The sequence below is a fragment of the Rattus norvegicus genome, chromosome 7 (assembly GCF_036323735.1).
Source record: "Rattus norvegicus strain BN/NHsdMcwi chromosome 7, GRCr8, whole genome shotgun sequence".
NCBI classification, from domain to species: domain Eukaryota; kingdom Metazoa; phylum Chordata; class Mammalia; order Rodentia; family Muridae; genus Rattus; species Rattus norvegicus.
Window position 1 is genome coordinate 9928649 of NC_086025.1, and position 25126 is coordinate 9953774.

Genomic DNA, 25126 nt, shown 5'->3' on the forward strand with positions numbered 1-25126 from the left:
CTGGGGGCGTGGCTTCCGCGGGCGGCGCGGGGCGGGGTGGGGGGGCGGAACATGTCTCCCGCCGCAGGAAGATGAGGCAGCGCCGGCGGCTGCGGGCGTAGCGGGCCACCGCGGGCCACCGCCGCGCGCCGCCGCCTCTGCTACGGTCCCTTCCCGCGGGGCCTCCTCTGAGAGACGCTTGAGAGAGGCCAGGCGACGCGAACGCGAGTGGGGAGGAGGAAGGACGCGCGACCCCGAGCCCTGCGCGCTCCTGCCGCCCACGCGCGACCCTCGGGGACGCGCCCGCCACCCTTTTGTCCCCGGGGTCCCCGAGGGCGGTGGGCAGCAGGGACCCGCGGTGCACCCGGTGCATGCCCCCGCCCAGCAGGTGAGCGCACGCGGAGGGGACCCGGGCGCGCGCGTGGGGCTCACGGGGACGCGCGCGCGGTGGGGACCCCCCCTTCTCTGCTTAATGCATGAGAAAAAAAGTTGCCTCCGGGTCTCTCTCGGGTCCGTGGGGAGGCTGGGGCTGGGGTGAGCCCCCCGGGGAGGGTGCACGCGTCCCCCTTGCACAGGGCCCCGGGCCCGGCGGCGCATTGTTCTCTGTCTTCAACTTTGCGCGCCTGGAGAGGGGGGTGACGTGGAGGGGACGCGCGCACTTGGGAGCAAACTTTGCCCAGGCCTCTTTTGTGACGGCTCTCTTTGGACGGTCACCCAACTTCATCAGAAAGGGCTTCTCCAACTCGTGGGGATCTTCGGGGAGGTGTTCCCTTTCCATTTAACCTCAGAGACGGGGTCCTGATCGGAGGTGGAGTTTGGAGGGAAGAGAGAGGGCCATCCCCTCATTCCATTAGCTAGTGGTTCCCCAACTCGTGGTTATCTTAGGGGAGGTGTCCCCTTACCACCCACCTCCACCCATGTACCCTGATCATAGTGGAGTTTGGAAGGGTGAGGATTATCCTGCACTCCACAACCTAGGGTTCCCTAACTCTTGTTGGGGATTTGGGGAGGTGTCCCTTTCCCATCCACCCCCAGCCAGCGGGGATCTTCAACCCTCCATCGGAGCTGGAGTTTGGAAGGAAGTACGAGCCTAATCTCTTCACCTCATTAACTTGGGGTTCTCCAACTCCTGGAGATCTTGGAAGAAACATCCCCCTCCACACATACACACTTAAGGATGTGCCCCCTCCCAATTTAAGCTGGAGTTTGGAGGAAAAGAGAGCAAGGCCTTTGTTTGCTACAAGAAAGGGATCTCTGGGTACAGAGAAGGAGGGGAGACACAGGGACCCCGAGACGGGAACATCTGCTCTGTGTTAATGTGGGGCGCGGCACAGCTCAAGGTTTGGGACACGGTGGTGGCCTCAGAACTTCCAGCCTTCTTCCTCCCGCACTGGCTGCTGGAATGGGGGAGGGAGGAGAAGGAAGGGTTGTCTGCAATTCTGCCTCCCTACCCCCCAATCCAAGAAGTCTCAGGTTGTCCCATTCCTCCCCTCCCCTCCCCAAAGTGTTTGTGGCACCCGCCCCCACTCGGAGCACTGTTTCACCTCTCCTGGGGTTACCCAGAAAAATCGGTTTCAAATACCCCACAAAAAGAAGTGTGGTTTCGTACAACTTAGAAGAAAAAAAAAAAAGAGTCAGTTTCACACGTCCTCCAAAAAGGATGAAAAAAAAAAAAAAAAGACAAGAAACAGCGAGGGCGGGGTGCTCTAGGTGCCTGTTTCACACCCTGTGTCTGAGTTGACAAACAAAAGAGTTGTGGTTCCTGAGCTTCTGGACATGGGTCTTCCCTCAGCACCAGAACCTTCTTCCCAAGCCTGTGGGTTCCCAGATCCCTGCTGCCCTCTCTCCTTTCTGGGGAACACTGGAAAAAAAGTTAACCTTCTAACTATGTGTTGGCCTCTCACTATTCCCTGGGGTGGGTGGAATTGGGCCTGGCAGGTGGATCCCCTCCCCCGCTGGTGGAGCAGAGCCCCTGGGACTTGAGGGGAATCCCGAGTCTTGGGGACCTCCCCCTCCCCACCAGGGTGATGTTGGTAAAAGGATGTTTTCAAACTTGACTTGAATAATTCCCGGATACATCGTGACAATAAGACAGCCCACTTGGTTTTGTTTTGCTTTTTTTTTTTTTTTTTTTTTTTTAACTTTTCTGAATGAGGTTGGGTTTAGGGGTGAGAGAGAGAGAAGTTGTGGCCCCAGGGATAACACCTCTTCCACCTACTGGAGTCTTGAAATTCAGAGTCTGTTTTGCTTTGAATTTGGGGGTGGCCAGGGTCTTGGGTGTTCTGTGACAGCTGCTGCATAGGAAGGTTCCACCAAGTTCATTTGGAGAAGGCAGAGCTGGGCCATTCCTTCCCTCCTAGACAGGGCCCACAGACCGCCCCCCACCTCTGCTTTAAAATGTGCAACCTGACACCCGGGTGGGCCCCTGATTGGGAGACTTCATACACATACCCCTTCTCTCCACTGTTCCAGTTATCCATTTGCTCTTGAGAAGGATCTACAGATGATCACCCCAAAACCCAGGCTCCGCCCTCCTTCCAGGGCCCCATAGACCCCAGGGCCTCTCCTCTAATGCCCGCTTGTCCATGCTCTTAGTCCCCTCTGTCTCTCCCCTCCAGTCCCCTGGTGTCACTACACAGGGCTGCCTCTAGGCCTGGGGAACGCACCCCAGTTCCGACACCTGCTGCCCTGGCTGGATGATGAACCAGTCTCAGAGAATGGCACCTGTTGGCTCGGACAAAGAACTGAGTGACCTCCTGGACTTCAGTATGGTGAGCCAGCCCCTGCCCCACAGTGCTACCCCTGCTCCCACGCTGAAGATAGAGCGGAAGCAGGGGTGTCTACCAGTAGGAGCAAAGTCCCCAGCTCGCAAGAGTAGGAGGAATCTCAAAGGGAATGGAGCCCCCTACCATGGGCCTGGTGACGCCCACCAAAGAAAGGGTCCCACCTGCAGCTTCGTGTGGGGAGAACTAAGCCCAGAGAGAGGGGGAACGTCTGTTCAGAGTTCTAGTCGCTCCCTGGCGTGTTCACTGTAGAAGCCTCATGTGCCTGTGAGTCCCCACCAGTCCCGGTGGCCTTGAGTTAGGAAAGTGACCATCGGAGTTACAGGTGCTAAGAATGAAGTCCCAGGCTGCTCTGGCCCATGCTGGGGACCTTAGAGAAGAAGGAAGCCACCAACCCCCTCCTCTCAGTCTGAGTGCTCAGCAGCCTGCTGCATTAGCATACGGGGGCCCACTGTGGCTGTGTTCCTGCCCTTCTGTGGTAGCCGGCCTCTCCAGCTATGTAAATGCCCAGAGAGGTTGCTGGCTGACAACAGTCACAGAGCACAGAAACACCCAGTAATGAGCTGGAGAAACCAGAGCCTCCTGGTGGCCATCTCCACAGCTAGGACCCTCAGTTCACCTATCTGTGCAGTGGGCACCCTTGGGGGGCGGGGCAGTGGACCTGTCCTTCAAGAACCAGCATGTTTTCCTAAACTCTGTTTTCTTGACATCTCGGCACCACCCCCAGAAGTACCATTGCACCCGGAAAAGCTCCTAGGCTGACTTCGGTCTAAACTCCTCTACCCATCCCCACAAAGGCCCCAGGCCACAGAATTCTACCAAAAACAAGCTTGCTCACACTGAAACAGCCCCAGCCACCCTGTGGAAATACAGCTCTGGGGACAGCCACTCCGTGAGATTCTGAAGGCCTCTTTTCCCTTGTTGCCCCTGGTTGCCCCAGGCTGAACTGGCAGAGGCCTGGCCTGCTGGGTCTTGTTGTTAAACTGTCAGGTCACGGCCTAGTGGCCCGGAACACAGCAGCTTGGGGGTGCAGCTCAGCCTGTTGGACCCATGGGAGCACCCTGAGCCTCTGGGCCACCACTTCTGCAGTCGTCAGGGCCCAGGGTCTCCCCTGGTTTAGATCAAGAGAGGGCATCCTGGGGCATACATGAAAATCTGAGATCAAAGCCGAGAGGGAGTCTCCTGCATAGGGCTCATGTAGCCAGGAGGGAGGCAGACTCTGGTTAGTGGAGGGTTGCGTTTTTTATTTTGTTTTTGACCTAGCATCTCATAAAGCCGAGGCTGGTCTGGATCCCCTAAATCCTTCTGCTGAGCGTTGTAGAGACAGGCCTGTGTACCGTGTTTATGCAGGATACCCTGGGGGTCAGAAGAGGGCATCAGACACTCTGGGACTGGAGTTAGAGAGAGTTGTGAGCAGTCATGTGGCTCCTGGGAACTTCATCCTGGCCCTCTGGGAGAGCAGCAGCCTGTTAACCTCAGAGCAGTCTCTGGTCCCCGTCTTAGCATTTGAGACAGAGCTGGCCCCAGACCCACACATGTCCTGGCTGTGGGGCTACACTGTCACTGCCTTAGTTGTTTAGGGGATGACTTAGGGGATAATGTGGTCAGTGTGGGGGCCTTCCCACCCCTTCAGTCCTTAGGCCCCACACATGGGAAACCTGGCCCTCTGTGGTTGGGAGTTGGCTGGTGTGTGTGGTCTGTCTGTCTGTGCCTCTGAGTGTTTAGCATGAAGAGACTTTGCACTGGGCAGGTGGGAGTGGATGTGGGAGTTCAAGGTCCTGTGAGCAGAGGCTCCCTCAGGACCCTCACAGTACCCAGCTCTGCCACCCAGTGCCTCCGTCCCTTCTTATTGTTTGTTTGTTTGTTTGAGACAGGGTCTCCTGTGGCCTCTAACTACCTATGTATGTAGCCACTGATGATCTTAGCCTATCTCCAGTTCCCAAGTGCTGGGGTGACAGTCAGACAAGTGGGGGCCCTCTGTGGTGTCTAGGGGATGTCTGAATCCCTAGGGATGCTGGCTTTTCAGGAGGCTGCCCTGCCCTGGGATTCTCTCCCGACCACCTGTTGAGCAGAAACTTTTTTTTTTTTTTTTTTTTGGTAGTTCAGCTGGGATAGGAGAAACCATGTCACCTTCAGGCGTTGTGGCATATCCCTGTGAGGCTGAGGCAGGAGGATCGTAAATTTAAGACCAGCCTAGACTACAGAATGTCCATCTCAGAAACAGGGTCAGGGCAGGGAGATGACTCTGGGTAGAGTGCTGGGGTCTAAGTTCAAGCCCAGCAGCCCGTGTGCAAGGGAGGCACAAAGGCGGCACCCACCCATAAGCCAGCCCTGGGGAGAATGGCCGGGGCTTCCCGCCAGCCAGTCCAGCCTACTTGGCAAGCTTCAGGCCAGCGAGAGATAGTGTCTCAAGGAACAAAATGGCCACACACTTGTAACCCCAGCACTCAGGAAGCAGAAGCAGGTGGGTCCTTGTGAGTTTGAGACCGGGCTAGGCTACATAATAATTTCCAGGTCAGCCAGGGTCTCCAAACACAAGTGACACTCAAGGCTGCACTCACCAAAACCAGTTGTAAGCCACGCTCTAGCAGGTGGGTTGCTGTCACTCTTCCTTAGCTACAGCCCCAGAGGTCTGGACATTTGAGCTTCAGTCTCCCTCTAGACTTGTTCTACAGCTGGGGTCACCCTATCCATGCCCACAGACCTGTCCCAGCCTAACTCCAGGAAACCTAGTCTATGGCTCAGCCAGACCCTGGACTGCTCACAGCCCTGCCTCTATACGCCTGTCTCTTCTTTGTCCCACAGATGTTCCCGCTACCTGTGGCCAATGGCAAGGGCCGGCCCGCCTCCCTAGCTGGAACCCAGTTCGCAGGCTCAGGTAGGACTGAGGGGTACTGGGGGTTTGTTCATGGGGACTGTGATGAGATCTGTCTGCTGGGTGACTCCGGACAGTTCCTCAAACAGCCCCACCAGAGCGTGGTTGTTTTAGAACCCATCGAGCTGTACTGACCGGAACCCCGGCCTCTGCGTTTTGTCTGTTCCAACTGTGCAGCCCAGGCTGCAGTCTGGCCTTCCCCCAGTAAATGCAATTTGAACAAATAAGACACTCGGTATGAACATGGCTTAGTCTGGCTTGCCCAGGACAGCTAAGATCTTGAAAGAGAAGCAGGTCGTAGACAACCTGATACGGATGGGGAGATGAAGCGGGCTGTAGGCCGGCATGTTTGTTATTCAGCAAGGCTTCCGTGTGACGGACATTTGTGGGAGGCTGGTGTGGGTCATTCTTGCTTACCCTACCCAAAAGCAGGGCCCTCAGTCACTGCCGGAGCTGTCTTCCCCTTGGCCTGAGGAAGTAGCAGAGGGCCATCTGTGCTCTTCTGGAGGCCTGGAAACCCCCAGAGGCTCCAGTCACCCCGGAAGCACCCCAATCCATAATGCCCAGGCTTCCTGCTGCAACCGGGGGTACAGTCAGGTCACTAGCTACTGTGAGGCAGGTGGAGAGTGCCGCCCTGTTCATAGCAGCTGTCCTCCAGACATTGTCACCGTGTGTCATTTTGCGCGTGTCTTGTCAACACCTGGGGTAGCTCCTGGGGGATGGCGCAGCCTCACAGGCCTCTCCCCACAAGCCTGGCCTGGCAGAGTCACCGATGGGCTTCTGTCTAGCCTGTCTTACTCCAGACCCACCTTCATCCACACCTTGGACCCTGGGCACTAGACCCATGTCCAGTCCTGAGAAGCCTAGCATGTGGCCCTTTTGCCTTGGGGTTGTGTGGCTTGTCACAGGGACCCTGTTGGCTGCTGCTCACATTGGTTTAGTTCAGGAGGTTGTACATCTAGAGCTCTGTCTTGTCGGAGGCGGACTTCACTTCTGCCAACCTGAGTTGCAGAAAGGATGTTCACCCCATTTTTGGTGATCAGGGCACATACAGGAGGGGATACAGAGCGGGTCTCCCAGGCCCTGTCTCACAGCATGGCTGGGTCCTGCCGCTGTGGGGCAGTCCCACATAGAACCAAGGACGGCAGACTCGGTGCTCAGAGGCCCGCCACTCTCTGTGAGCTTCCTCCTCAGCTTGAGCCCTCCTGCATTTCTTCATGATAACCTTTCATTTCGAATCTCTCCTGAGCCTCGTGAAAGGGGCGAAAACTCGTGCAGGCTCCCCCTCAACACCCACGTGCCCGTCACCACACTGTAGACAAGCCCCGCCTCTCAACCCATGGCCACCTATTGTGTGTGACACAGGTTGGCTTGCAGGAGGGGCTCCAATCCCCTGACCTCACCACCGCCCCCAGGTGAAGCCATCTTGTGATACTGGAGCCTCAGGGAGCTGGAGAAGGTTCCTGGAGACTGTCCAGGCTGCCAGTCCTATGATTACTTTAATTATTTGATCTTTTTGAGACAGGGTCTCTCTGTGTAGCCCTGGCTGTCTCGGAACTCACAGAGATCCACCTGCCTCCGCCTCCCGAGTGCCTGGGGTTAAAGGCTTGCACTACCGCTACCCGGCTCTGATCAACTTTAAAAGATCATCTCGGGCCAGGTGCGGGTGTAGACCTTCATCTCAGCACTGAGGAGGCAGAGGCCAGCCCGGTCTACACAGGAGTTCCATGCTTCCTCGGTATGATCGCATAGATACGGGACATGAGTGAGGTTACCCCACCAGGAGGCTGAAACTTCTGGTTACTTCTTGCTGAATAGGGGTTGCCCCATACCCCACCCCTGTTGGTTTGCACTCACACTTTACATAGGAAGGCTTCACTAGTATTCTCATCTCTGGAGCAGGGAGGGTAACAAGTGACAGAGCAGGGGACGCTGAATCAGGCAACAGAAATGGCTTGTAGAAGGTTGGGGGGACGGCGTGGGGCCCGGAAACGCCTCAGAGCTCCTTCTCTAAGCGGCCGTGTAGGGGGGTTGATTGTTTCTCTTACTTTGTGCTCCACATGCATACCTGGTACCCATGGTGACCAGAAGAGAGTATCAGATCCCCTGCATCTGCACGTAGGTGCTGGGAGCTGATCCTGGGGCCTGTGCTGTTATCCTCTTGAGTCAACTGTCTGGCCCAGTGGGGTTTGGTTCAGATTTGTTTTGTTTTATTTGGTCACTGAGGACTGAGTCAAGAACCCCCAGCATGGAAGGCAAGAACTCAGTTGCTGCCAGTCACGGTGGCTACACCTTTAATCCCGACACTGGGCAGACAGATGGATCTCTGAGTTCCAGCCTGGGCCACATAGAGAGACCCTGTCACAAACCACACGGCTGACAAGTGTCACAGTGAGTCCTAGAGTGTCCTAGTGTGCTGCAATAAACCCTTTCTGCCCTCCTGTTGCTCCCCATAGCAGCTCAGCCTGGGGCTGCAGGGGCTGCAGGGGTGGGGCCTCTCTGTAACAGCAGTTCAAGGACCACTCCACGGGCCAGGCTAAGCAGGGATCTCTCATTTGAGATGTCTCTTCCCAGGTGACCCTGAGCAGAGTCAGCGCTGCTGTTTTTGTGCCTCTGTCACCCGGTGTCTTGGTGACTTTTCTTTCTGTGACCATCACATTGTTCTGTCTGTGCACATGTGTGTGCGTGTCTGTCAGCGTGATTGTGTCTGTGTGTGACTTTATGTGTCTGTGTGCATGAAAGTCTGATTGTGTCTAGATGTGTGATGTGTCAGTGTGTGTGTGTGTGTGTGTGTGTGTGTGTGTATGTAGCTGGATGTGTTTCTATGTGTCAGTGTGCTTGTGTCTGTGTGTTCGTGTGCGTGGGTGTGTGTACACTGGAAATTGACAGTGGTGTCTTCTTTAATCACTCTGTACTGTGTTTTTTTTTTTTTTTTTTTTTTTTTTTGGTTCTTTTTTTCGGAGCTGGGGACCGAACCCAGGGCCTTGCGCTTCCTAGGTAAGCGCTCTACCACTGAGCTAAATCCCCAGCCCCTGTACTGTGTTTTTTGAATCAAAGTCTGTCTCTCCATCTGCATTCACCTGTCCACCTAAGCTGGCCAGCCTGTGGGCCCCAGGGAGCGGTCTGTCTCTGCCTTCCTAGTGTTGGGGTCTCAGGTGTCTGTAGCACTGTGCCTGGCTTCTTGGGTGCTCAAACCCAGGTGCTCATGCTGTGCTGGCAAACGTTTCCCAACCGAGCCATTTCCTCAGTGCCCACACTTAGCTCTGTTTACCGCATGCTGCCCCTCAGTTACCAGCATGCCCTGATCTGGCTGACCAGTCAACCCTGTGCACCTCACCCTTGCCTTACCCTGAACCTGCCCTACATGTCGTCTCCTCAAACAACCCGGTGAGCGGAGCCGGCCAGCCTGAGGATCAGCTGCAGCTACTCTAAGGCTGTGCCCGTGCCCTCCACTTGGCCACTGTTATTTAGGAGAAGGGAATAACCCACTCAAGCCCAGTGTGGAGTGAGTGTGAGCTGGTCATCTCAGGAGGAGGCAGGAATGGTCGTGAGTTCCAGGCCAGCCTGGGCTAGGGGAGCTGTCTGTCTGTCTGTCTGTCTGTCTGTCTGTCAGATGTGGATAAGCCTGCCGCCTGTAAGGCTGCTTCCCACCTCTGCCTTTGTCCTTGGCTCCATCTCCTGTGTGCGTATTGATCTCTCACTCTGGAGTCTGCTCCTTGGAGAATTGATGTTGGCCATCGACTCCTCTCTACTTTCATCTCGATTCCTCTTCTTAAAGTTCTTATCTTTCTTTCCTGGGCTTTAAAATCCAAATGGTCGATAATCTTTTTGACTTGATGGGGGAGCGTGTGCTAGGATGGAGCCCAGGGCCTCAAACCTGCTAGTCCCGCCCCCCAGCCCAAGATTTCACTGAGGTGAGAGCAGATGCTTACACAGCCAGGGGTGGAGCCTCACCCATCCCCAGGGAGGGCTTGGGTGTGGTCAGGGGTGGAGCCCCCACCCAGAATCCCCCAGTGGGAGCTGGGGTTGGGGCTCATGGGTAGACCTGGATGTGCTGCTCTCTGCTGAGGCATATGTCAGCTTCTCGCTTGCTTCATTGTGGGTTCTTGAGATGTGTTGTGAAGACCAGGCTGGTCTCAAACTTGCTTTTGACCTCAGTATTCCTGGGAGGAGCTCGTGCGACAGACAGCAGGTTTTGTTTGAGAGCTTTGTCTTCAGGCTTGGCATGGCCTACTGGGCTTTGGATGGATGCGACCTAACACTGGCTGCAAGTGGCTGACATTGTCCTTGTTGACGGGCGGGGAGTAAGGAGAAGTGGGGCTTGGGGTTGGGTGGCTGAGTGGAAGGCTCACGTAGAGCTGCTGCTATGAGCTGATGTCCCTGAGACTTGTGGGGATGGTGCAGGGCCACCCCGAGTTCTTCCCATACTGCATAGTGTTCTCGTGCTGAGCTCCCACAGTTTGCTCCACACCTGATTCTGTCCACAGTGGACCTGATAATGAGTGTATAAACACGTAGGGTTATCCATAGTGTAGCCATAGCTAGCACAGGAACAGCTCGGTGCCAGTCGAACTTGATTTATAAAAACAAGCCGTGCGCCAAAGAGCCGACAATCCCATCAAAAGAACAGCGCTCCAGTCATGGGCCTGTGGGCCTCCCCTAAAGTTGGCTGGGCTTGATTGAGCCAAGCTTTGGCTAGGAGTGAACCCTGTGCCTCTTTCCCGGGAGGTGCCTGTTTCTTCCCCACTTCCCCTTAGTGCTTCACCTTGAGGGACAGGAAAAGATTAAGAGAGGGGGAGAGTGTGCAAAGGAGTCTGACATCAACGTCTTCTATTAGAATGTTTTAATTAGTGCGCAGTGAACTGCTATGAATATTCATGCTGGGGTTATTAAGATGCATAATTTATCAGTGGGGTGATTTTAATAACTGTATTAATGGGGTGGGGGAGGGGGTCTCCTGAATTTTGTTATTTATAGAATGGAAAAGGGCTTGTGCTAGAGGGTCCTGGGGTCTTGTGGAATCCTCCGTGTTACCAGGCTGTGGGGGTGGGGGGACAGTGTTTGCCAAGTGCAGGGCCACACGGGCCAGTCATGACCATCATGTTGGGTCTGGGCTTTTAAAGTGCCCTGAGTGCCCCTGAGGTCTGCAGCCAGTGTGGGTGCTGGCATCCGCCCTCCTGAGCCTCACCGTAAGCCCTAGTGGACAACTAGAAAATTGGGGGTATAGACACCCACAGACTGCACCTGATGCTGGAGGGGTTCCTCAAAGCCCCCAGGGCTGTATCCCAGCCCCCCTCTGCCTACACACTGGAACTTTATCAGGAAATAGGAAGGTGTAATTAGGGGTGAATATTCATGAGGCTGGGCGATTAATATGCACAATTATGCAAATTCGACTGCAATTAAGCACGATTCTCTAAGGAGAGAAAGATGCACACAAAGGCTCACACTAAAGTCTCTTAAGGTTTGGGAGTTTCTGGTGTGGCGCTGGGGGACATGGGGTCTTGGGGTGCAGAGTGGGAGGGCACGGGTGGGAGCCCCTCTGGGGTCGGGAATGTGTTACTGCAGGTGGAGAAGAATATTCTGGAGTAGAAGCCGTTAGCAGCCTGTGAGGAGTGTTGGGGGAGATAAGGGCCTAGCCCTGCCTTACCCCGCCCCTCAGGACAAGGTCCTCTAGTCTCCAGGCTGGTTAACCCCTGCCATACTGCAGTAAACTATCCACCTTCCTCTGGGGCTGCAAGAGCCCCAGCCAGCTGTGCCTCTGCCCACATCTAACCGTCTCTGCCTCACCCACGGCCTCCCCAGTGGGGGGTGCTGTACCAGGAGACACTACTTCTGAAGTCTTTGAGGCCCTATGAGACTTTGCTGACCATTTCTGACTCATGCTCAGCCTTGGATGATCAGACATAGGTCTGAGCAAGAGGCTGGGCCGTGGGCCTAAAAGTGGGCACAGTAGCTGAGGTTTTGACAGGTGAGTAGGAGTCTGCCAGGAGAGAGAAGCAGTGGGTGGTCACGTTACTGAGCTGCAGTTGGCTTCGTGGGGACAGAGTCCCAGGCTGTGCAGGATGGACGAGTCTGACCATACTGCTGTTGGGCATGTCCAGGGGAAGGAGGAATCAAACTGAGCCAGACTTCTCTCTCTCTGCCTCTGCAGGACTGGAGGACCGACCCAGCTCAGGGTCCTGGGGCAACAGTGAACAGAACAGTTCTTCCTTTGACCCTAGCCGGGTAAGACGCCTGGGCCCTGGGTCTTCTTTCCTGGGCAGGAGGTGAGGAGACGGCTTGTGGTCGCCCTTGGGGACAGTTGTGCTCAGCCACGGTGAGAGCTTATAGGGCTTAGCCTGTAGTGCGGTGCACAGTGTAGTGTGGTGTGCACAGTGTGTGTGGTGTGCACAGTGTAGTATGGTACACAGCGCCTACACCTCTCACCCCGCCTGTCTCCCCCAGGCATACAGCGAAGGTGCCCACTTCAGTGACTCCCACAGCAGCCTGCCGCCTTCCACGTTCCTAGGAGCTGGGCTTGGAGGTAAGTGTGGACACCCCGTGGGAATCCCGGAGAGCACCAGCCATCCTGACAGCAGTGTGTCCGAGGCTGTTTGCCATGTAGATGCTTATTAGCAGTGCCTGTCCCTGGGCACTGTGGGGACCAGTCACCAGGCAGTGGGTCACCAGGCCTGATAAGCACAAAGGCGGTTATAACTCGAGAAAGTTGGTTCTGCTCGAGAGTCCGGAACTGGATAGCGCTGACCCTGGCTCCTTCCACCATGGCCTAAAGTGGCCTCTGCAGTTGTGGGCTACATGTTCTCTTTTGGGCTTCCTTTTCCCGCCTCTCCCACAGGGCAGTTCCCATAGAGTCCAGCTGCGTCCGTTCTAGCCTGTCAACCTGATCCCCAGGGCAGACCCTGTGATGACACTGAGGGATGGCAGGGTCAGCAGCCTTCAGCATCCAGGCACTTGGGCAGGAGGGTGGCAAGTTCAAGGCTAGCCTGGGCTACATGAAACCCTGAGGGCTGGAGGTTGGCTCAGGGGTTAAGGGACAGGGCAGCTGGGTCTGCACAGGCTGGGGGCTCTGCTAGAGCCCCCCCCCCATGCGTGACCCCCACTGTCCGAGGGACGCTCCTGGGCTTTCGTGAGACTTTCTCTGTCCTCTGCAGGCAAGGGCAGTGAACGGAATGCCTATGCCACCTTCGGGAGAGACACCAGTGTTGGCACCCTGAGTCAGGTAAACTGAGGCAGAAGAGCAGAGCTAGCCTGACTTCCACAGTGACCCTTAGGGCCCAGACTGTGCCAGGGGAACTGCAGTTTTTAAGTACCAGCTGGGACCAAGCTGTGCACCAAGGATGGCCACGTTCATTCGTGTCACCTCTGAAGTCCCCAAATAGGCTTAACCCACGTGAGGAGCAGAGCTGGGCAGAGCATGGGATATGGGTCTCAAAGCCTTGACCCGGCTGCTTACAGGGGTTCCCTGCAGACAAGGCCCCAGGGTGGACTCGATCCCTGTGTGATTGTGGCCATGAAGTCGAGCAAGGGTGGTTAAGAGGGCATCTCTAGGGCTATGCACCAGTGAGGCTTGTGGGCCCCGCCTGCCCTGTGCCAGTGATTTCCACAGCTGGCACCATGGGGTCTTCCTCCATGAGCTTCAGCTCCCTGGTGTCCCCATTTCTCAGGCTGGCTTCCTACCAGGTGAGCTGGGCCTCAGCAGTCCCGGGCCACTGTCCCCATCAGGCGTCAAGAGCAGCTCCCAGTATTACACCTCATTCCCCAGCAACCCTCGGCGGAGAGCTGCAGATGGTGGCCTGGGTGAGTGAGAGGGCTGGGGACATGGAGTTGCCGGAGGGGCAGTTGTGGTAGAGACCGATGCCATGAGCAGGAGAAAGACCTGTATCCCAGGCCAAAGTGGGTGCCGCTCACCTCAGTGGCTACAGGGGTGCTCTCCCCTAAGGGGACATCAGCTGGGATCACTTGCAGTGAGAGCCACCACACATTGGGTGGACGGATCTGCGCCAACGGGACATGCTGGCCCCGGGGCTGTAGCACTGGACTTGTGGGGTGCACTGGCCTGGGACTGCCAGGCTGGCTGCTTGCCTCCCCTACCCCCAAGTTCTTCTGTGTAGCCCTCCCGCCCCAAGATGTTTTCTTGTATCTCGGTGTCCCGGTGGGCGGGACCCTGGGTTTTCAGATGTTTGATATTTGGGACAAGGTCTTTCTGTGTGGCCCTGCCTCCCTGGTGCTGGCAGAAAACAGGTTTTTAGTGGCTGTATTAATGAGGCCCCTCAAGTATCAGGGACATGGCACCCCTGAGACCTGACCCCAGCGTGGTAGGAGCCACGTGAGGGCATGTGGAGAGGGCAGTGGCCAGACCTTCCTCTCCTCTCTTGCTCCCAGCAGATACTCAGCCCAAGAAGGTCCGGAAGGTTCCGCCTGGTCTTCCTTCCTCGGTGAGTGGAACAGTCCTAGAGACTTTAGCTGCTGTGGCTTCCTGGGTTGCCCATCCAGAAGCTGTGGCCACATCTTGAGGGTGAGCAGACTCTGAGCTCAGGGCTGCTGCAGCCAAATGTGTGTGAATTGAGTATGTGCTGCTCCTCCCCTTCCCTGGGGAGGCCCTTTCTCAGGTCCCACCGTAGTCGTCGTCATCCTCCTCCTCCTCCTCCTCCTCCTCCTCCTCCTCCTCCTCCTCCTCCTCTTCCTCTTCTTCCTCTCCTCTCCTCTCCTCTCCTCTCCTCTCCTCTCCTCTCCTCTCCTCTCCTCTCCTCTCCTCTCCTCTAAGGTGGGGCTGGCTGGGGCCCTGTGTGCTGGGGTAACCAGGCCCTGCCTAGTCCTAAGCCACACCCATCTGCCAACGCTGTAAGGGTCTCCGCCTACTGGCTTGGCAGTTGGCGAGTTGCCCACCCCAGCAGATGGTGGCTGGCCTTCAGTGGTTCACGGCGCCATGCGCCTGTGATTTAATCACGTTAAGAAAGGCGTTATGCTGGATTCTCCAACCTGGCTGCCTCCCCCAACATTTGGGAGATACGGCAGGAGAGTCAGAAATATATAAAAGCTTGCCTGCTTCCTCTGTGACTCCAGAACCCTGCAGTTTCCTTTGACATCAGAACTAGGGTGGACCATGGGGGGCATTGACCAAAGCTACCCAGAAATATACATATGGTGTGGGGAACAAAGCTGAGATCAGAAGCTGTGGCCAAGAGAACCCACTTAAGCTAAGTGGGAGTCAGCTCTGTAGCCAGCTCAGACTTGCTATCTGTTCCTCTGCCAAAGCAGACATGAGCAGCCGATCCCCTCCAAAGTGCTATGCCAGGGCAGGCATGAGCAGCCGATCCCCTCTGGAGTCCTGTGCTAGGGCAGACATTGGTGGCAGACCCCCACTCTTTCTTCAAGCTGTCACCAGCCAATGCTAGCTGGTCAGATCAATGCAGTGGTCCCTTCTGTGCCCTCTCTGCTTTGGGGGAACCAGGGTCAGATGCTATGCCGGGATTCTGTCTCTGGCCCAGGGTCCTGTGTGCCAGGAGGATGTTTCCAGCACTGGTAACTGCTAAACAAGGAACAATAGAGCTGAACCCCGGAGGTGGGGCTTTGAGGATTTACTAGAAGTTCGCTATATGAGGCAGGCCGAGGTGTTCTGGAGAGGCAGAAGAAGCATCTAAGAGACAGTGGAGGGAAGTCAGGTCTCCAGCACTCAGATTGCAGAGCCTGGGCAGGGCTGGGCAGGGAAGCAGCACCTGTACCCGCCATTGGCCTGACTGTCCCCTCCCACTGCAGGTATATCCATCCAGCTCAGGTGATAACTACAGCAGGGACGCCACAGCCTACCCCTCCGCCAAGACCCCCAGCAGCGCTTACCCCTCCCCCTTCTACGTGGCAGGTGCGTGGGGCTCCCTGGGGGGCTGTGCAGGGCTGGGGTCTCTTGTCTCATAACCGCCCTCTACACAGACGGCAGCCTGCACCCCTCAGCGGAGCTCTGGAGTCCCCCTGGCCAGGTGGGCTTTGGGCCCATGCTAGGTGATGGCTCGGCCCCCCTGCCGCTTGCACCGGGCAGCAGTTCCGTGAGCAGTGGTGCCTTTGGGGGCCTCCAGCAGCAGGATCGCATGGTAGGTGCCATGATTGTGGGACTTGGGGAAAGCTAACACTTACCTTGTCCTGCCAAACCTCAACCCTACCTGCCTTTGTCTAATTGTCCCCTCAGGGCTACCAGCTGCATGGGTCTGAGGTCAATGGCACGCTCCCAGCTGTATCCAGCTTCTCAGCTGCCCCTGGCACTTACAGTGGGACTTCTGGCCACACGCCACCCGTGAGCGGGGCCGACAGCCTCTTAGGTGAGGCTACACTGGGGGTTTGCTGGGCCGGGTGGGATCCACGCAGCAGGCATCAGAGCTCCATGGAAAAGGGTCAGTCGCTGGGCCCTGGAGCCAGAGGGCATGGTCAGTCCCTGAGCCAGCTTGGCCTGGGTACAAGGTTTTCCACTTCATTCTGGGGTAAACCGAGGCAGAGAGGGAGCCTTGTTGACCTGGGAGGCAAGTGTCAGCGTTAGGCAAGTCACTTGAGGATAGGTGAGGTGGAACAGGCACGGAGGCGCACACCACAGGACTGGCTTCTCTCCCCCACAGGCACCCGAGGGACTACAGCCAGCAGCTCAGGGGATGCCCTTGGGAAGGCACTGGCCTCCGTGAGTAGGGACCTGGGCAGCGGCAGTGGGGGGCTTCTGGTAGCCTCGCCGTGGCCCTGATTGCCCATCTCTCTGTCCGCATCACTGCAGATCTACTCCCCGGATCACTCCAGCAATAATTTCTCGCCCAGCCCCTCAACGCCTGTGGGTTCACCCCAGGGCCTGCCAGGTGCGTGAGGGGTGGGCATGGTCTCCGTGTGCGACCTTAGCGCTGTCCCCAGTCTACAGGTCTGGCCAGGTGCTGGGCCCAGGCTTGGGTCCGGTGAGGCATGCTCTCCATGCTCTCCGTGCTCTCCATGCTCTCCGTGCTCTCCATGGTGGGTATTGCTGGGCCATCAGTGAGGAGCAAGGGACCTGGAGGCCCTGGGAGGTTGAGGTTGACATTAACCTGCTCTGCCTGGTGTGGGGCCCAGGACTGTGATCCCAGTCCTCGGGAGGCATGGACAGATGGATCTCTCTGAGTTTGAGGCCAGCCTGATCACAGAGCAAGTCCCACAGGAGTCCTCATCTTGGCTTATCTGGTCCCCTCTGGAGCTTAAGTTTGGAGCAGTGAGCCCAGGCAGGGAGGGACAGAGAGAAACCGCCCTTGGCCCCTGCTGTGCCCCTGCAAGCTAGATGTGTCAGGGCTGGAGCTCGAGGCTCAGGAGTGGTGCTCAGTCAGGAGATAGAGAGTTTCCAAGACTGAGCAGTGTCTGTTTGGCCATGTCAGACACCGCTGAGGACATCCATCTGTGAGTAAGCTGTCCCCACTGTCCCCACTGCCCACCCACCTTCCCACTCCTGCCTTTCCTTCTCCAGGGACATCACAGTGGCCCCGGGCAGGAGCGCCCAGTGCCTTATCCCCCAACTACGATGCAGGTCTCCATGGCCTGGTGAGTGTCCCCTCCCTGCTGGCCAGGGCACCAAGCACCACTCAGTCTCACCACCACCTCAACATGGATCCGTCCTGGGGGAGAAATGCACTGAGTGTCTGTGTCAGGGTGGCTTCCAAACACAAGAGCACAGGGTTGAAGGAGGGGCAGGGATGAGAGGCTGCTGCTGGGCTGTGTGGCACACCCTGGGTCCCCTCACTGGCACTGCAGAAACTGCTTCTGATGACATCTACTTGTCATCTCTGCGCTTGGGAGGTGGAGGCAGGAGGATGAGGAGCAGTTGAAGGGTCTTCAAGAGCAAGGCAAGGGGATCACCAGTTTGGGCAGGCCACAGAGGGGTATCCTATGTGAAGCAAATGACAATGCAGATGTGCACATCTGTGTGCGTGCCCCTCAGTGCCTGCCCTACCGCCCTCACAGCAGAGTAAAATGGAAGATCGCTTGGACGAGGCCATCCACGTCCTCCGCAGTCACGCTGTCGGCACTGCAAGCGAGCTCCATGGACTGCTGCCTGGCCACAGCACGTTGACCACAAGCTTTGCGGGCCCCATGTCACTGGGCGGGCGGCATGCAGGCCTGGTGAGTATCAGCCTGGGTCAGGGATGAGTGGTACTTAGGGACTCCAGCCACCCGGACATGTCATTCTCTTCCATAGGTCAGCGGAAGCCACCCTGAGGATGGCCTCACAAGTGGTGCCAGTCTTTTGCATAACCATGCCAGCCTTCCCAGCCAGCCCAGCTCCCTCCCTGACCTCTCACAGAGGCCACCCGACTCCTTTAGTGGTAAGTCCCAGCCAGCAGGGAGCTGAAGACCTTTGCCAGTCCTAATCACACAGGGGGAGGACAGAATTAGTATCCCTCGGGGCTGGAGGATGACAGTCTGCTGAAGCCAAGGACCTGAACTGGAGGCCCTAGAGTCTGTGTAAAGAACACGTGTGTGTCCGGACATGCGTGCTGAGTGGGCAGGGACAGGCTGGCTCACGGGTCAGCAAGCTGCAGCTGGGAAGACCCTGGTGTGGGGCCCAGGACTGTGATCCCAGTCCTCGGGAGGCATGGACAGATGGATCTCTCTGAGTTTGAGGCCAGCCTGATCACAGCAAGTCCCACAGGAGTCCTCATCTTGGCTTATCTGGTCCTCTCTGGAGCCCCTGCCTCAAAACTGAAAAGCCAAAGTTGGGGAGCCAAGGTCGGTGCTTCTCTCATGAGTGTGATGGCCTGAGTTTATACCTCGTGATCCACACAAAAGGCAGGGCGTGGTGGCCTGTGTGTGGAACTGTCACTGAGAAGCCAGAGGCAGGAGGACCCTTGGGGCTGGCAGCCAGCCTCGCTGGGAATCTGTGTGCATGTGCACACGCTGTCGCTTGCTGCCAAGGGACCAAGAGCCATCAGGTAGACTGACTGTCGCCCCGATCCTCACTATAGTCTGCAGTCTTCGGACTGTTCTGATTTGTTTGGAGGACACCGAGGCACAGGGCGGACCGTGCCCAGGATCCCGGCAAAGTGGGAGTGCTTGCTTCTCAGATGCTTAGGACAGGCAGGGTTCCCATATGTCTGCCAGCAGTGGTAGGGATGTTGGAGCCAGCAGGGTGTAGCTGTGCAGGCCCAGCACATGTACAAGGGAAATAGGGCGGGGTGACCTAGAGAGGGTGGTACTGCTGCTGAACCTGGGAGCTGATACACAGCGGCCTCCAGCAAGGAGGCTCTGCCTGTGCGAAGGCCCGTGGTGCCGAGGGGAAGCAAGGGAGCCGGGTAGGAGACCAAGAGGGTGAAAGAGGTAGGGAGGCTATGACAGCCCGCCCGCCTGTGTGCAAGGGGCCCTGCCGGCTTTGGGGAACATTTTGCCAGCAGAGGGCAGGGCAGGAATTTCCACCTCAGAATTCATAGGTGACTCCTGGTCCGTAGGGAGAACACTGGCAGTATTAGGGGGACTTAGCATGGGTGAGACTAGGGATGACATCCACAGAGGAAACCCAGTCCCACGTGGTGTCAGCTGTGAATGCTTACGCAAGTCCCCTCAGCCCTTCGTCCCCATACTGGATTGACATTTGCCTGTTGTATCTCCATGTTCATCGTGGACATTGTGTGGGCATTTCTTGTTTTTGTTGTTTGACACACTTTCTCAGGTAGCCCAGGCTGGCTTTGAGATGACCTTGAATTTCTGGTCTCTGACCTTTGCCTCCCAAGTCCTGGGTTGATGCATGTGCCACCAACCAAGTTTATGATTTTTAGGTTTTTTAAAGATTTATTTTTTTTCATGTATGTGAGTGAGTACACTGTAGCTGTCTTCAGACACACCAGAAGAGGGCATCATATCTCATTACAGATGGTTGTGAGCCACCATGTGGTTGCTGGGAATTGAACTCAGGATCTCTGGAAGAGCAGTCCGTGCTCTTAGCCACTGAGCCATCTCCAGCCCTGACTTAGATTTTTAGACAACCTCACTGTGTACAACAGGCTGGTCTTGAACTCACAACTCTTACTTCAGCCTCCAACTGCTGGTGTGACAGATATGTTCTTCTTGTACCATTACAAAAAACTCATCTTCTGCCCCAGGGTTCTAGCAGGGTTCGCTCCTCCCACTGCTAACACTTTCTGGGACAGGGTTTCTCTGTGTATCCCTGGCTGTTCTGAACCAGGCTGGACTTGAACTTAGAGATCCACCTGCTTCTGCCTTCCGAGTGCTAGGATTAAAGGCATGTGCTACCAGTGGACAGCCGTTTCCCCACTTTTAAAACTTGTGAATTTGCCATTTTCGAATAGTGCAGGTTCCTTTGTGTCCAGTTGGTGGTCCTGTGAGGAGGTCGCATATAGCTTCAGTGTCAGGCGGGAACCTCAGTGGGAACTGAGCACAGGGACTCCGCTTGTGCCGGTGGAGCCAGCCATCCTGCTGCCTTGTTTTCTATTTCGTCTTTTATTTATGTCCTCACAAACGGAGCTGCATCCTGCCAAGGGGTGGCTGCCGCCCCTCACCCCTGGCTTGTTTCAGGACTCGGGAGGGCAGGCGTGACTGCAGGCGCCAGTGAGATCAAGCGGGAGGAGAAAGAGGACGAGGAGGTCACATCAGTGGCAGACGCTGAGGAAGACAAGAAGGACCTGAAGGTCCCACGCACACGTACCAGGTGCCAAACCCCTTCCCTCGGGCCATACACGTGCACGTCACATGCTACACACACACACACACACATACACACACACACACACACACACCACATGCACACAGACCCCGGGAGGTCCTGCAGGCCACCACATCACCTCACTGTCTCCCTCTGGCCCCTGGCTCCCCTCCCCCATAGCCCAGACGAGGACGAGGACGACCTTCTCCCCCCAGAGCAGAAGGCCGAGCGGGAGAAGGAGCGCCGGGTGGCCAATAACGCCCGAGAGCGCCTGCGTGTCCGCGACATCAATGAGGCCTTTAAGGAGCTCGGCCGCATGTGCCAGCTGCACCTCAGCACTGAGAAGCCGCAGACCAAACTGCTCATCCTGCACCAGGCCGTGGCCGTCATCCTCAGCCTGGAGCAGCAGGTGCGAGGTCAGTGGGCGGCCGCGCCCCGCGCCTCCGTGATGCCATGCTCCTTCCCTGCTGCCCAAGCCAGAGCACAGTGACCACCCCTTACCCACCAGTCTGCCTCCCTCCTCCAGACAGAAGGTGCCCGCACTTGCTGCTCCCCACACTGACTGTGCCTGCCGGGTTTTGCCACACCGTGGCCTTAATGACCAGTAGTCCTGCCTTACACTGACCATGTCCCCACCCACACTCACTGTCCCCATCCACACTCACTGTCCCCATCCACACTCACTGTCCCCACCCACACTCACTGTCTCCACCCACACTGTCCCCACCCACACTCACTGTCCCCACCACAGTCACTGTCCCCATCCACACTCACTGTCCCCACCCACACTCACTGTCCCCACCCACACTCACTGTCCCCACCACACTCACTGTCCCCACCACACTCACTGTCCCCACTCACACTCACTGTCCCCACCTACACTCACTGTCCCCACCCACACTGTCCCTGCCCACACTCACTGTCACCACCACACTCACTGTCCCCATCCACACTCACTGTCCCCACCACTCACTGTCCCCATCCATACTCACTGTCCCCACACTCACTGTCCCCACCACTCACTGTCCCTGCCCACACTCACTGTCCCTGCCCACACTCACTGTCCCCACATTCACTGTCCCCACCCACATTCACTGTCCCCATCACACTCACTGTCCCCATCCACACTCACTGTCCCCACTCACACTCACTGTCCCCACCACTCACTGTCCCCACCACACTCACTATCCCCACCACACTTACTGTCCCCACCACACTCACTGTCCCCATCCACACTCACTGTCCCCACCACACTTACTGTCCCCACCACACTCACTGTCCCCATCCACACTCACTGTCCCCATACTGACTTTCCTCACCCACAGACTGTCCCCATCCACACTCTGTCCCACCCAGACTGTCCCCACACTCACTGTCCCCACCACACTGACTTTCCTCACCCACAGACTGTCCCCACACTCACTGTCCCCACCACACTGACTTTCCTCACCCACAGACTGTCCCCACACTCACTGTCCCCACCACACTGACTTTCCTCACCCACAGACTGTCCCCACACTCACTATCCCTGCCTATACTCACTGTCCCCATCCACACTCATCCCTGACCGTCCTTCACACCTACTAGCCCACGCTGACTGACTTATCTCCCACCTTGCTGACCCTGAAGGCTGCCTCTGACATGCCTGGACTCTGCCACACGAGCCTCACTGGCCTAATGACTTCAGCCAAGACTGTCCCTGTCCCCGTCCCCAGCCTCAGCCCAGAGCCTGGCTGTGAGGGGCCAGTGACCCCCACCCTAGCCCAGAACCCAGAGGGGCTAGCTAGTATCTGAGCTGCATCACTGTTGAGCTTCTCAGCCCTCACCGTCCCTCAGCCCCCTAACTGCCCCATCCAGGGTGGTGTTGACCCACCTGCCCCAGGGCTAAGGAGGGAGGACAACAGCTCTACCCGCCGCTTCCTTAACCTGCGCTCGCTCGCTCGCTCGCCCTGGCCTGCCCGCCTGCCGCTAACCCTTTCTCTCCTACAGCATGGTGGGATCTGCACAGTCGCCACTGTCCCCTTGACTCCAAGGTCTCTGATGGCCGTGTGCGGCCTACCCTGTGTCTCCTAAGTCTGTCTACCTGCTGTCTGTCTTTCATGCTATCCCTTTACCCTGGCTGTCCCCTGCCTTTGCTTGCCACCCACCACCCCTCACCTCGCACCTGCCGCCCTGTGGACAGGGCCGACCGCACCGTGACCTTAGTCCCATGAGGCCATGCAGGGAAAGGAAAAGGTCCTCTGGGCACACAGCCTTTGGTGCCCACATGCAGTTTGGTCTGTGCGCTTGTCCTGAGGTCTGGGGCCGCCACCCAGCAGGGTCTGATAGGTTCGGGGGCAGGAGCATGAGTAGGGCATGGTGCTAGGCCTCACAGCCAGGGTCAGCCTGAGACCACGGACAGGGACAGCATTACCCTTGGGTTTGGTCATCTGGAGCCACTGTCATGGTCGTCCACAGTAGAGGACATAGTCAGATCCCTGAGTCTAGGAGTCAGTGCTCCTGGCCCAGCTAGGGTGATTGGCTCTGGGGTGCAGGGCTCAGGCCCCAGTGCTGTTTGCTGCCATGAGCAGGGTCAAAGCTTAGCTTCTGCCTCGCAGGGCAGCACAGCCCTGAACCTAGTACCTGAGCCATGAGACAGCACAAAACTAGGGTCAGCAAGAGAGTAGTCAGCAGGGAAACTGAGGCCACACTGCCCTGTAAAACTGTTTCCCTCTATACATGCTGGGGGACAGTGAGGCCATCGTCCTTCCCAGAGTGACCACCTGGCCTCCCGGAGACATGGTCTGAAGACACACATACAGAGGCCCATTGGGGTGTGTCACCTGCACAAGGCACAGTTGTGCGCACTGCAGAGCTCCTGTCACTCATCATGCACATTGGCTGACACCCATGACAGCACTGTGACACTACCACAACAGCCACGCCACCACCACCATGTCACCCATGACACCCTAATTTTACCCTCACACATTACATGTGGCACGCAGTGGCCCGGCCCCTACTGACGGAGGCCCGGTGCTGTGACCCAGCAGTACAGATGAGGTGCTGTCCCTGGAGGAGAAGGACCTGAGGGACCGGGAGAGGCGCATGGCCAATAACGCTCGGGAGCGGGTGCGCGTGCGGGACATTAACGAGGCCTTCCGGGAGCTGGGCCGCATGTGCCAGCTGCACCTCAAGTCGGATAAGGCGCAGACCAAGCTGCTGATCCTGCAGCAGGCGGTGCAGGTTATCCTGGGCCTGGAGCAGCAGGTGCGAGGTAGGCTGCGCCCGCCCCGGTCTATTCCATCCTCCGCTGCTGCTGGCCAGGGTGGCCACGGCACAGTCCTACCCCTCTCTGTCCCCACCCGAGGACCGTCTCCCACTGCTCTCTTCTTCCCCACTCCCCCAGAACGCAACCTGAACCCCAAAGCAGCCTGCTTGAAGCGGCGGGAGGAGGAGAAGGTATCTGGCGTGGTCGGGGATCCGCAGCTGGCGCTGTCAGCCGCCCACCCGGGCCTGGGTGAGGCCCACAATCCAGCTGGGCACCTGTGAGCCGTCACAGGGTCTTCGTTGGACCAGGGACCACCACATCTCTGCCCGGGGTGCACCCAGGATGGTCCTGGATGAGACATCTCCATCGAGGCATGGGCAGAGGGCTCTGGGGACACTTCAGGGCCTGGGGGAGTTGGCACGGAGCAGCCCACCTGTCTTGGCCCAGTAACCAAGCTGAAGAGCGGCTCCTCCTCTCGATTAGCGGGAACTGGAAACAAAGCAGCATGCCCACTTATCAGAAAGGAAAAAAGATGCCTTAACTATGTCAGACGGAAGAGTCGGACCGCGCCCTGGCAAGGGGCGGCCTGGTACTGGCTTCTAGTTCAGAGCCACAGCACATTGTGCCTAAGCATTTTTCGTTTTTTAAAAGGAGAATAAAGGAACATTAGTTTTCAGATTTTTTTTTTAATGTAGACAAAAGTTAGCAAGAACGAGGCCTTCCGTGTCTTTTTTTTCCCTTAACTTTCTTTTCCGTATGTTTTGTAAGCAACAAATTTTTGTATAAAAGTCTCATGTCTGTTTCTGTTTCTAGAACTCAGCGTCATATTTCATGGTCTACAAGGTTATTAAAGTAGCATTCGAAAGACCCAGTGTTGATCTGAGGGTCACCTGAGGCCCGGCACAAGGTCCTGATGCCTCATGCCCTTCTCCCTCCCGTACACATGAACCCAGGGCCTCTGCCTCTCATGTGAAATGGGCTGTCTAGTTGCCCCCCTCCCTGGGCTTAAACGTACACCCCTTTTTCCTCGTGGTTCTGAATACTTGGGTGTCCTGCAGTAGGGGCCTATAAAGAAACAGTTACTAGAGTGAATATGTATATGTGGGTAAGGGTATTCCCAACAGCAACTGTCTCCTAGAATCCCCTATTTATTTACTGTCCCAGCACTCCTGATCAGTGCTGGAGCTCTGAAGGATTCCCAGGGCATGCTGGTCTCCAGTCTGCATTGGAACAGGGCTCTGACACCAGCGAGGGCGCGCCTCAGCAGCAGGGTAGGTGAGCCTGCCAGCGAGCGTGAGGGCAAGCAGGCAAAAAGCAAAAGCTTCCTCTTTCCATGCCCTCTTATGTGGGCTGCCACCGAAGGTGTGGCCCAGGGTTTAGGGTGGGTCCGGGCAAGAGCCTCCCCCAGGGGTGTGCCCAGCTGCATGGGAGAGTTAATTCCAGCTGGGTCAGCCCACTCATCACGGTGTCTGTGCTCCCACAGCTACCTTCTATGGTCAGATCTGTGGACTGGCCCCTCCCCAGTATTGTCAGCCATGTTTCAGATCCCAGTGGTATCCTAGTCTCTGGGTAGAGTAATGGTGATGCCACCA

The 25126-nt window shown here is 57.0% G+C and overlaps 1 protein-coding gene across 2 annotated transcripts; it reads left to right on the forward strand.

The window, feature by feature from the left end:
• Positions 1–2602: 2602 nt before the first annotated feature.
• On the forward strand, positions 2603–24346 carry Tcf3 (transcription factor 3). Of its 2 annotated transcripts, none has more exons than NM_133524.2 (18): positions 2603–2750; positions 5568–5640; positions 11792–11865; positions 12085–12163; positions 12792–12859; positions 13305–13437; positions 14026–14075; positions 15397–15499; positions 15568–15725; positions 15821–15950; positions 16242–16300; positions 16391–16469; positions 17099–17172; positions 17596–17751; positions 17828–17954; positions 20158–20290; positions 20465–20700; positions 23673–24346. In NM_133524.2, exons 1-18 carry the CDS (start codon positions 2676–2678, stop codon positions 23813–23815), a joined length of 1950 nt encoding a protein of 649 aa, NP_598208.2. In that variant the 5' UTR covers positions 2603–2675; the 3' UTR covers positions 23816–24346. The 2 variants fall into 2 exon arrangements, with proteins under 2 accessions (NP_598208.2, NP_001030314.1); NM_001035237.1 differs by lacking the exon at positions 20465–20700 and adding an exon at positions 23314–23540.
• Positions 24347–25126: the final 780 nt, after the last annotated feature.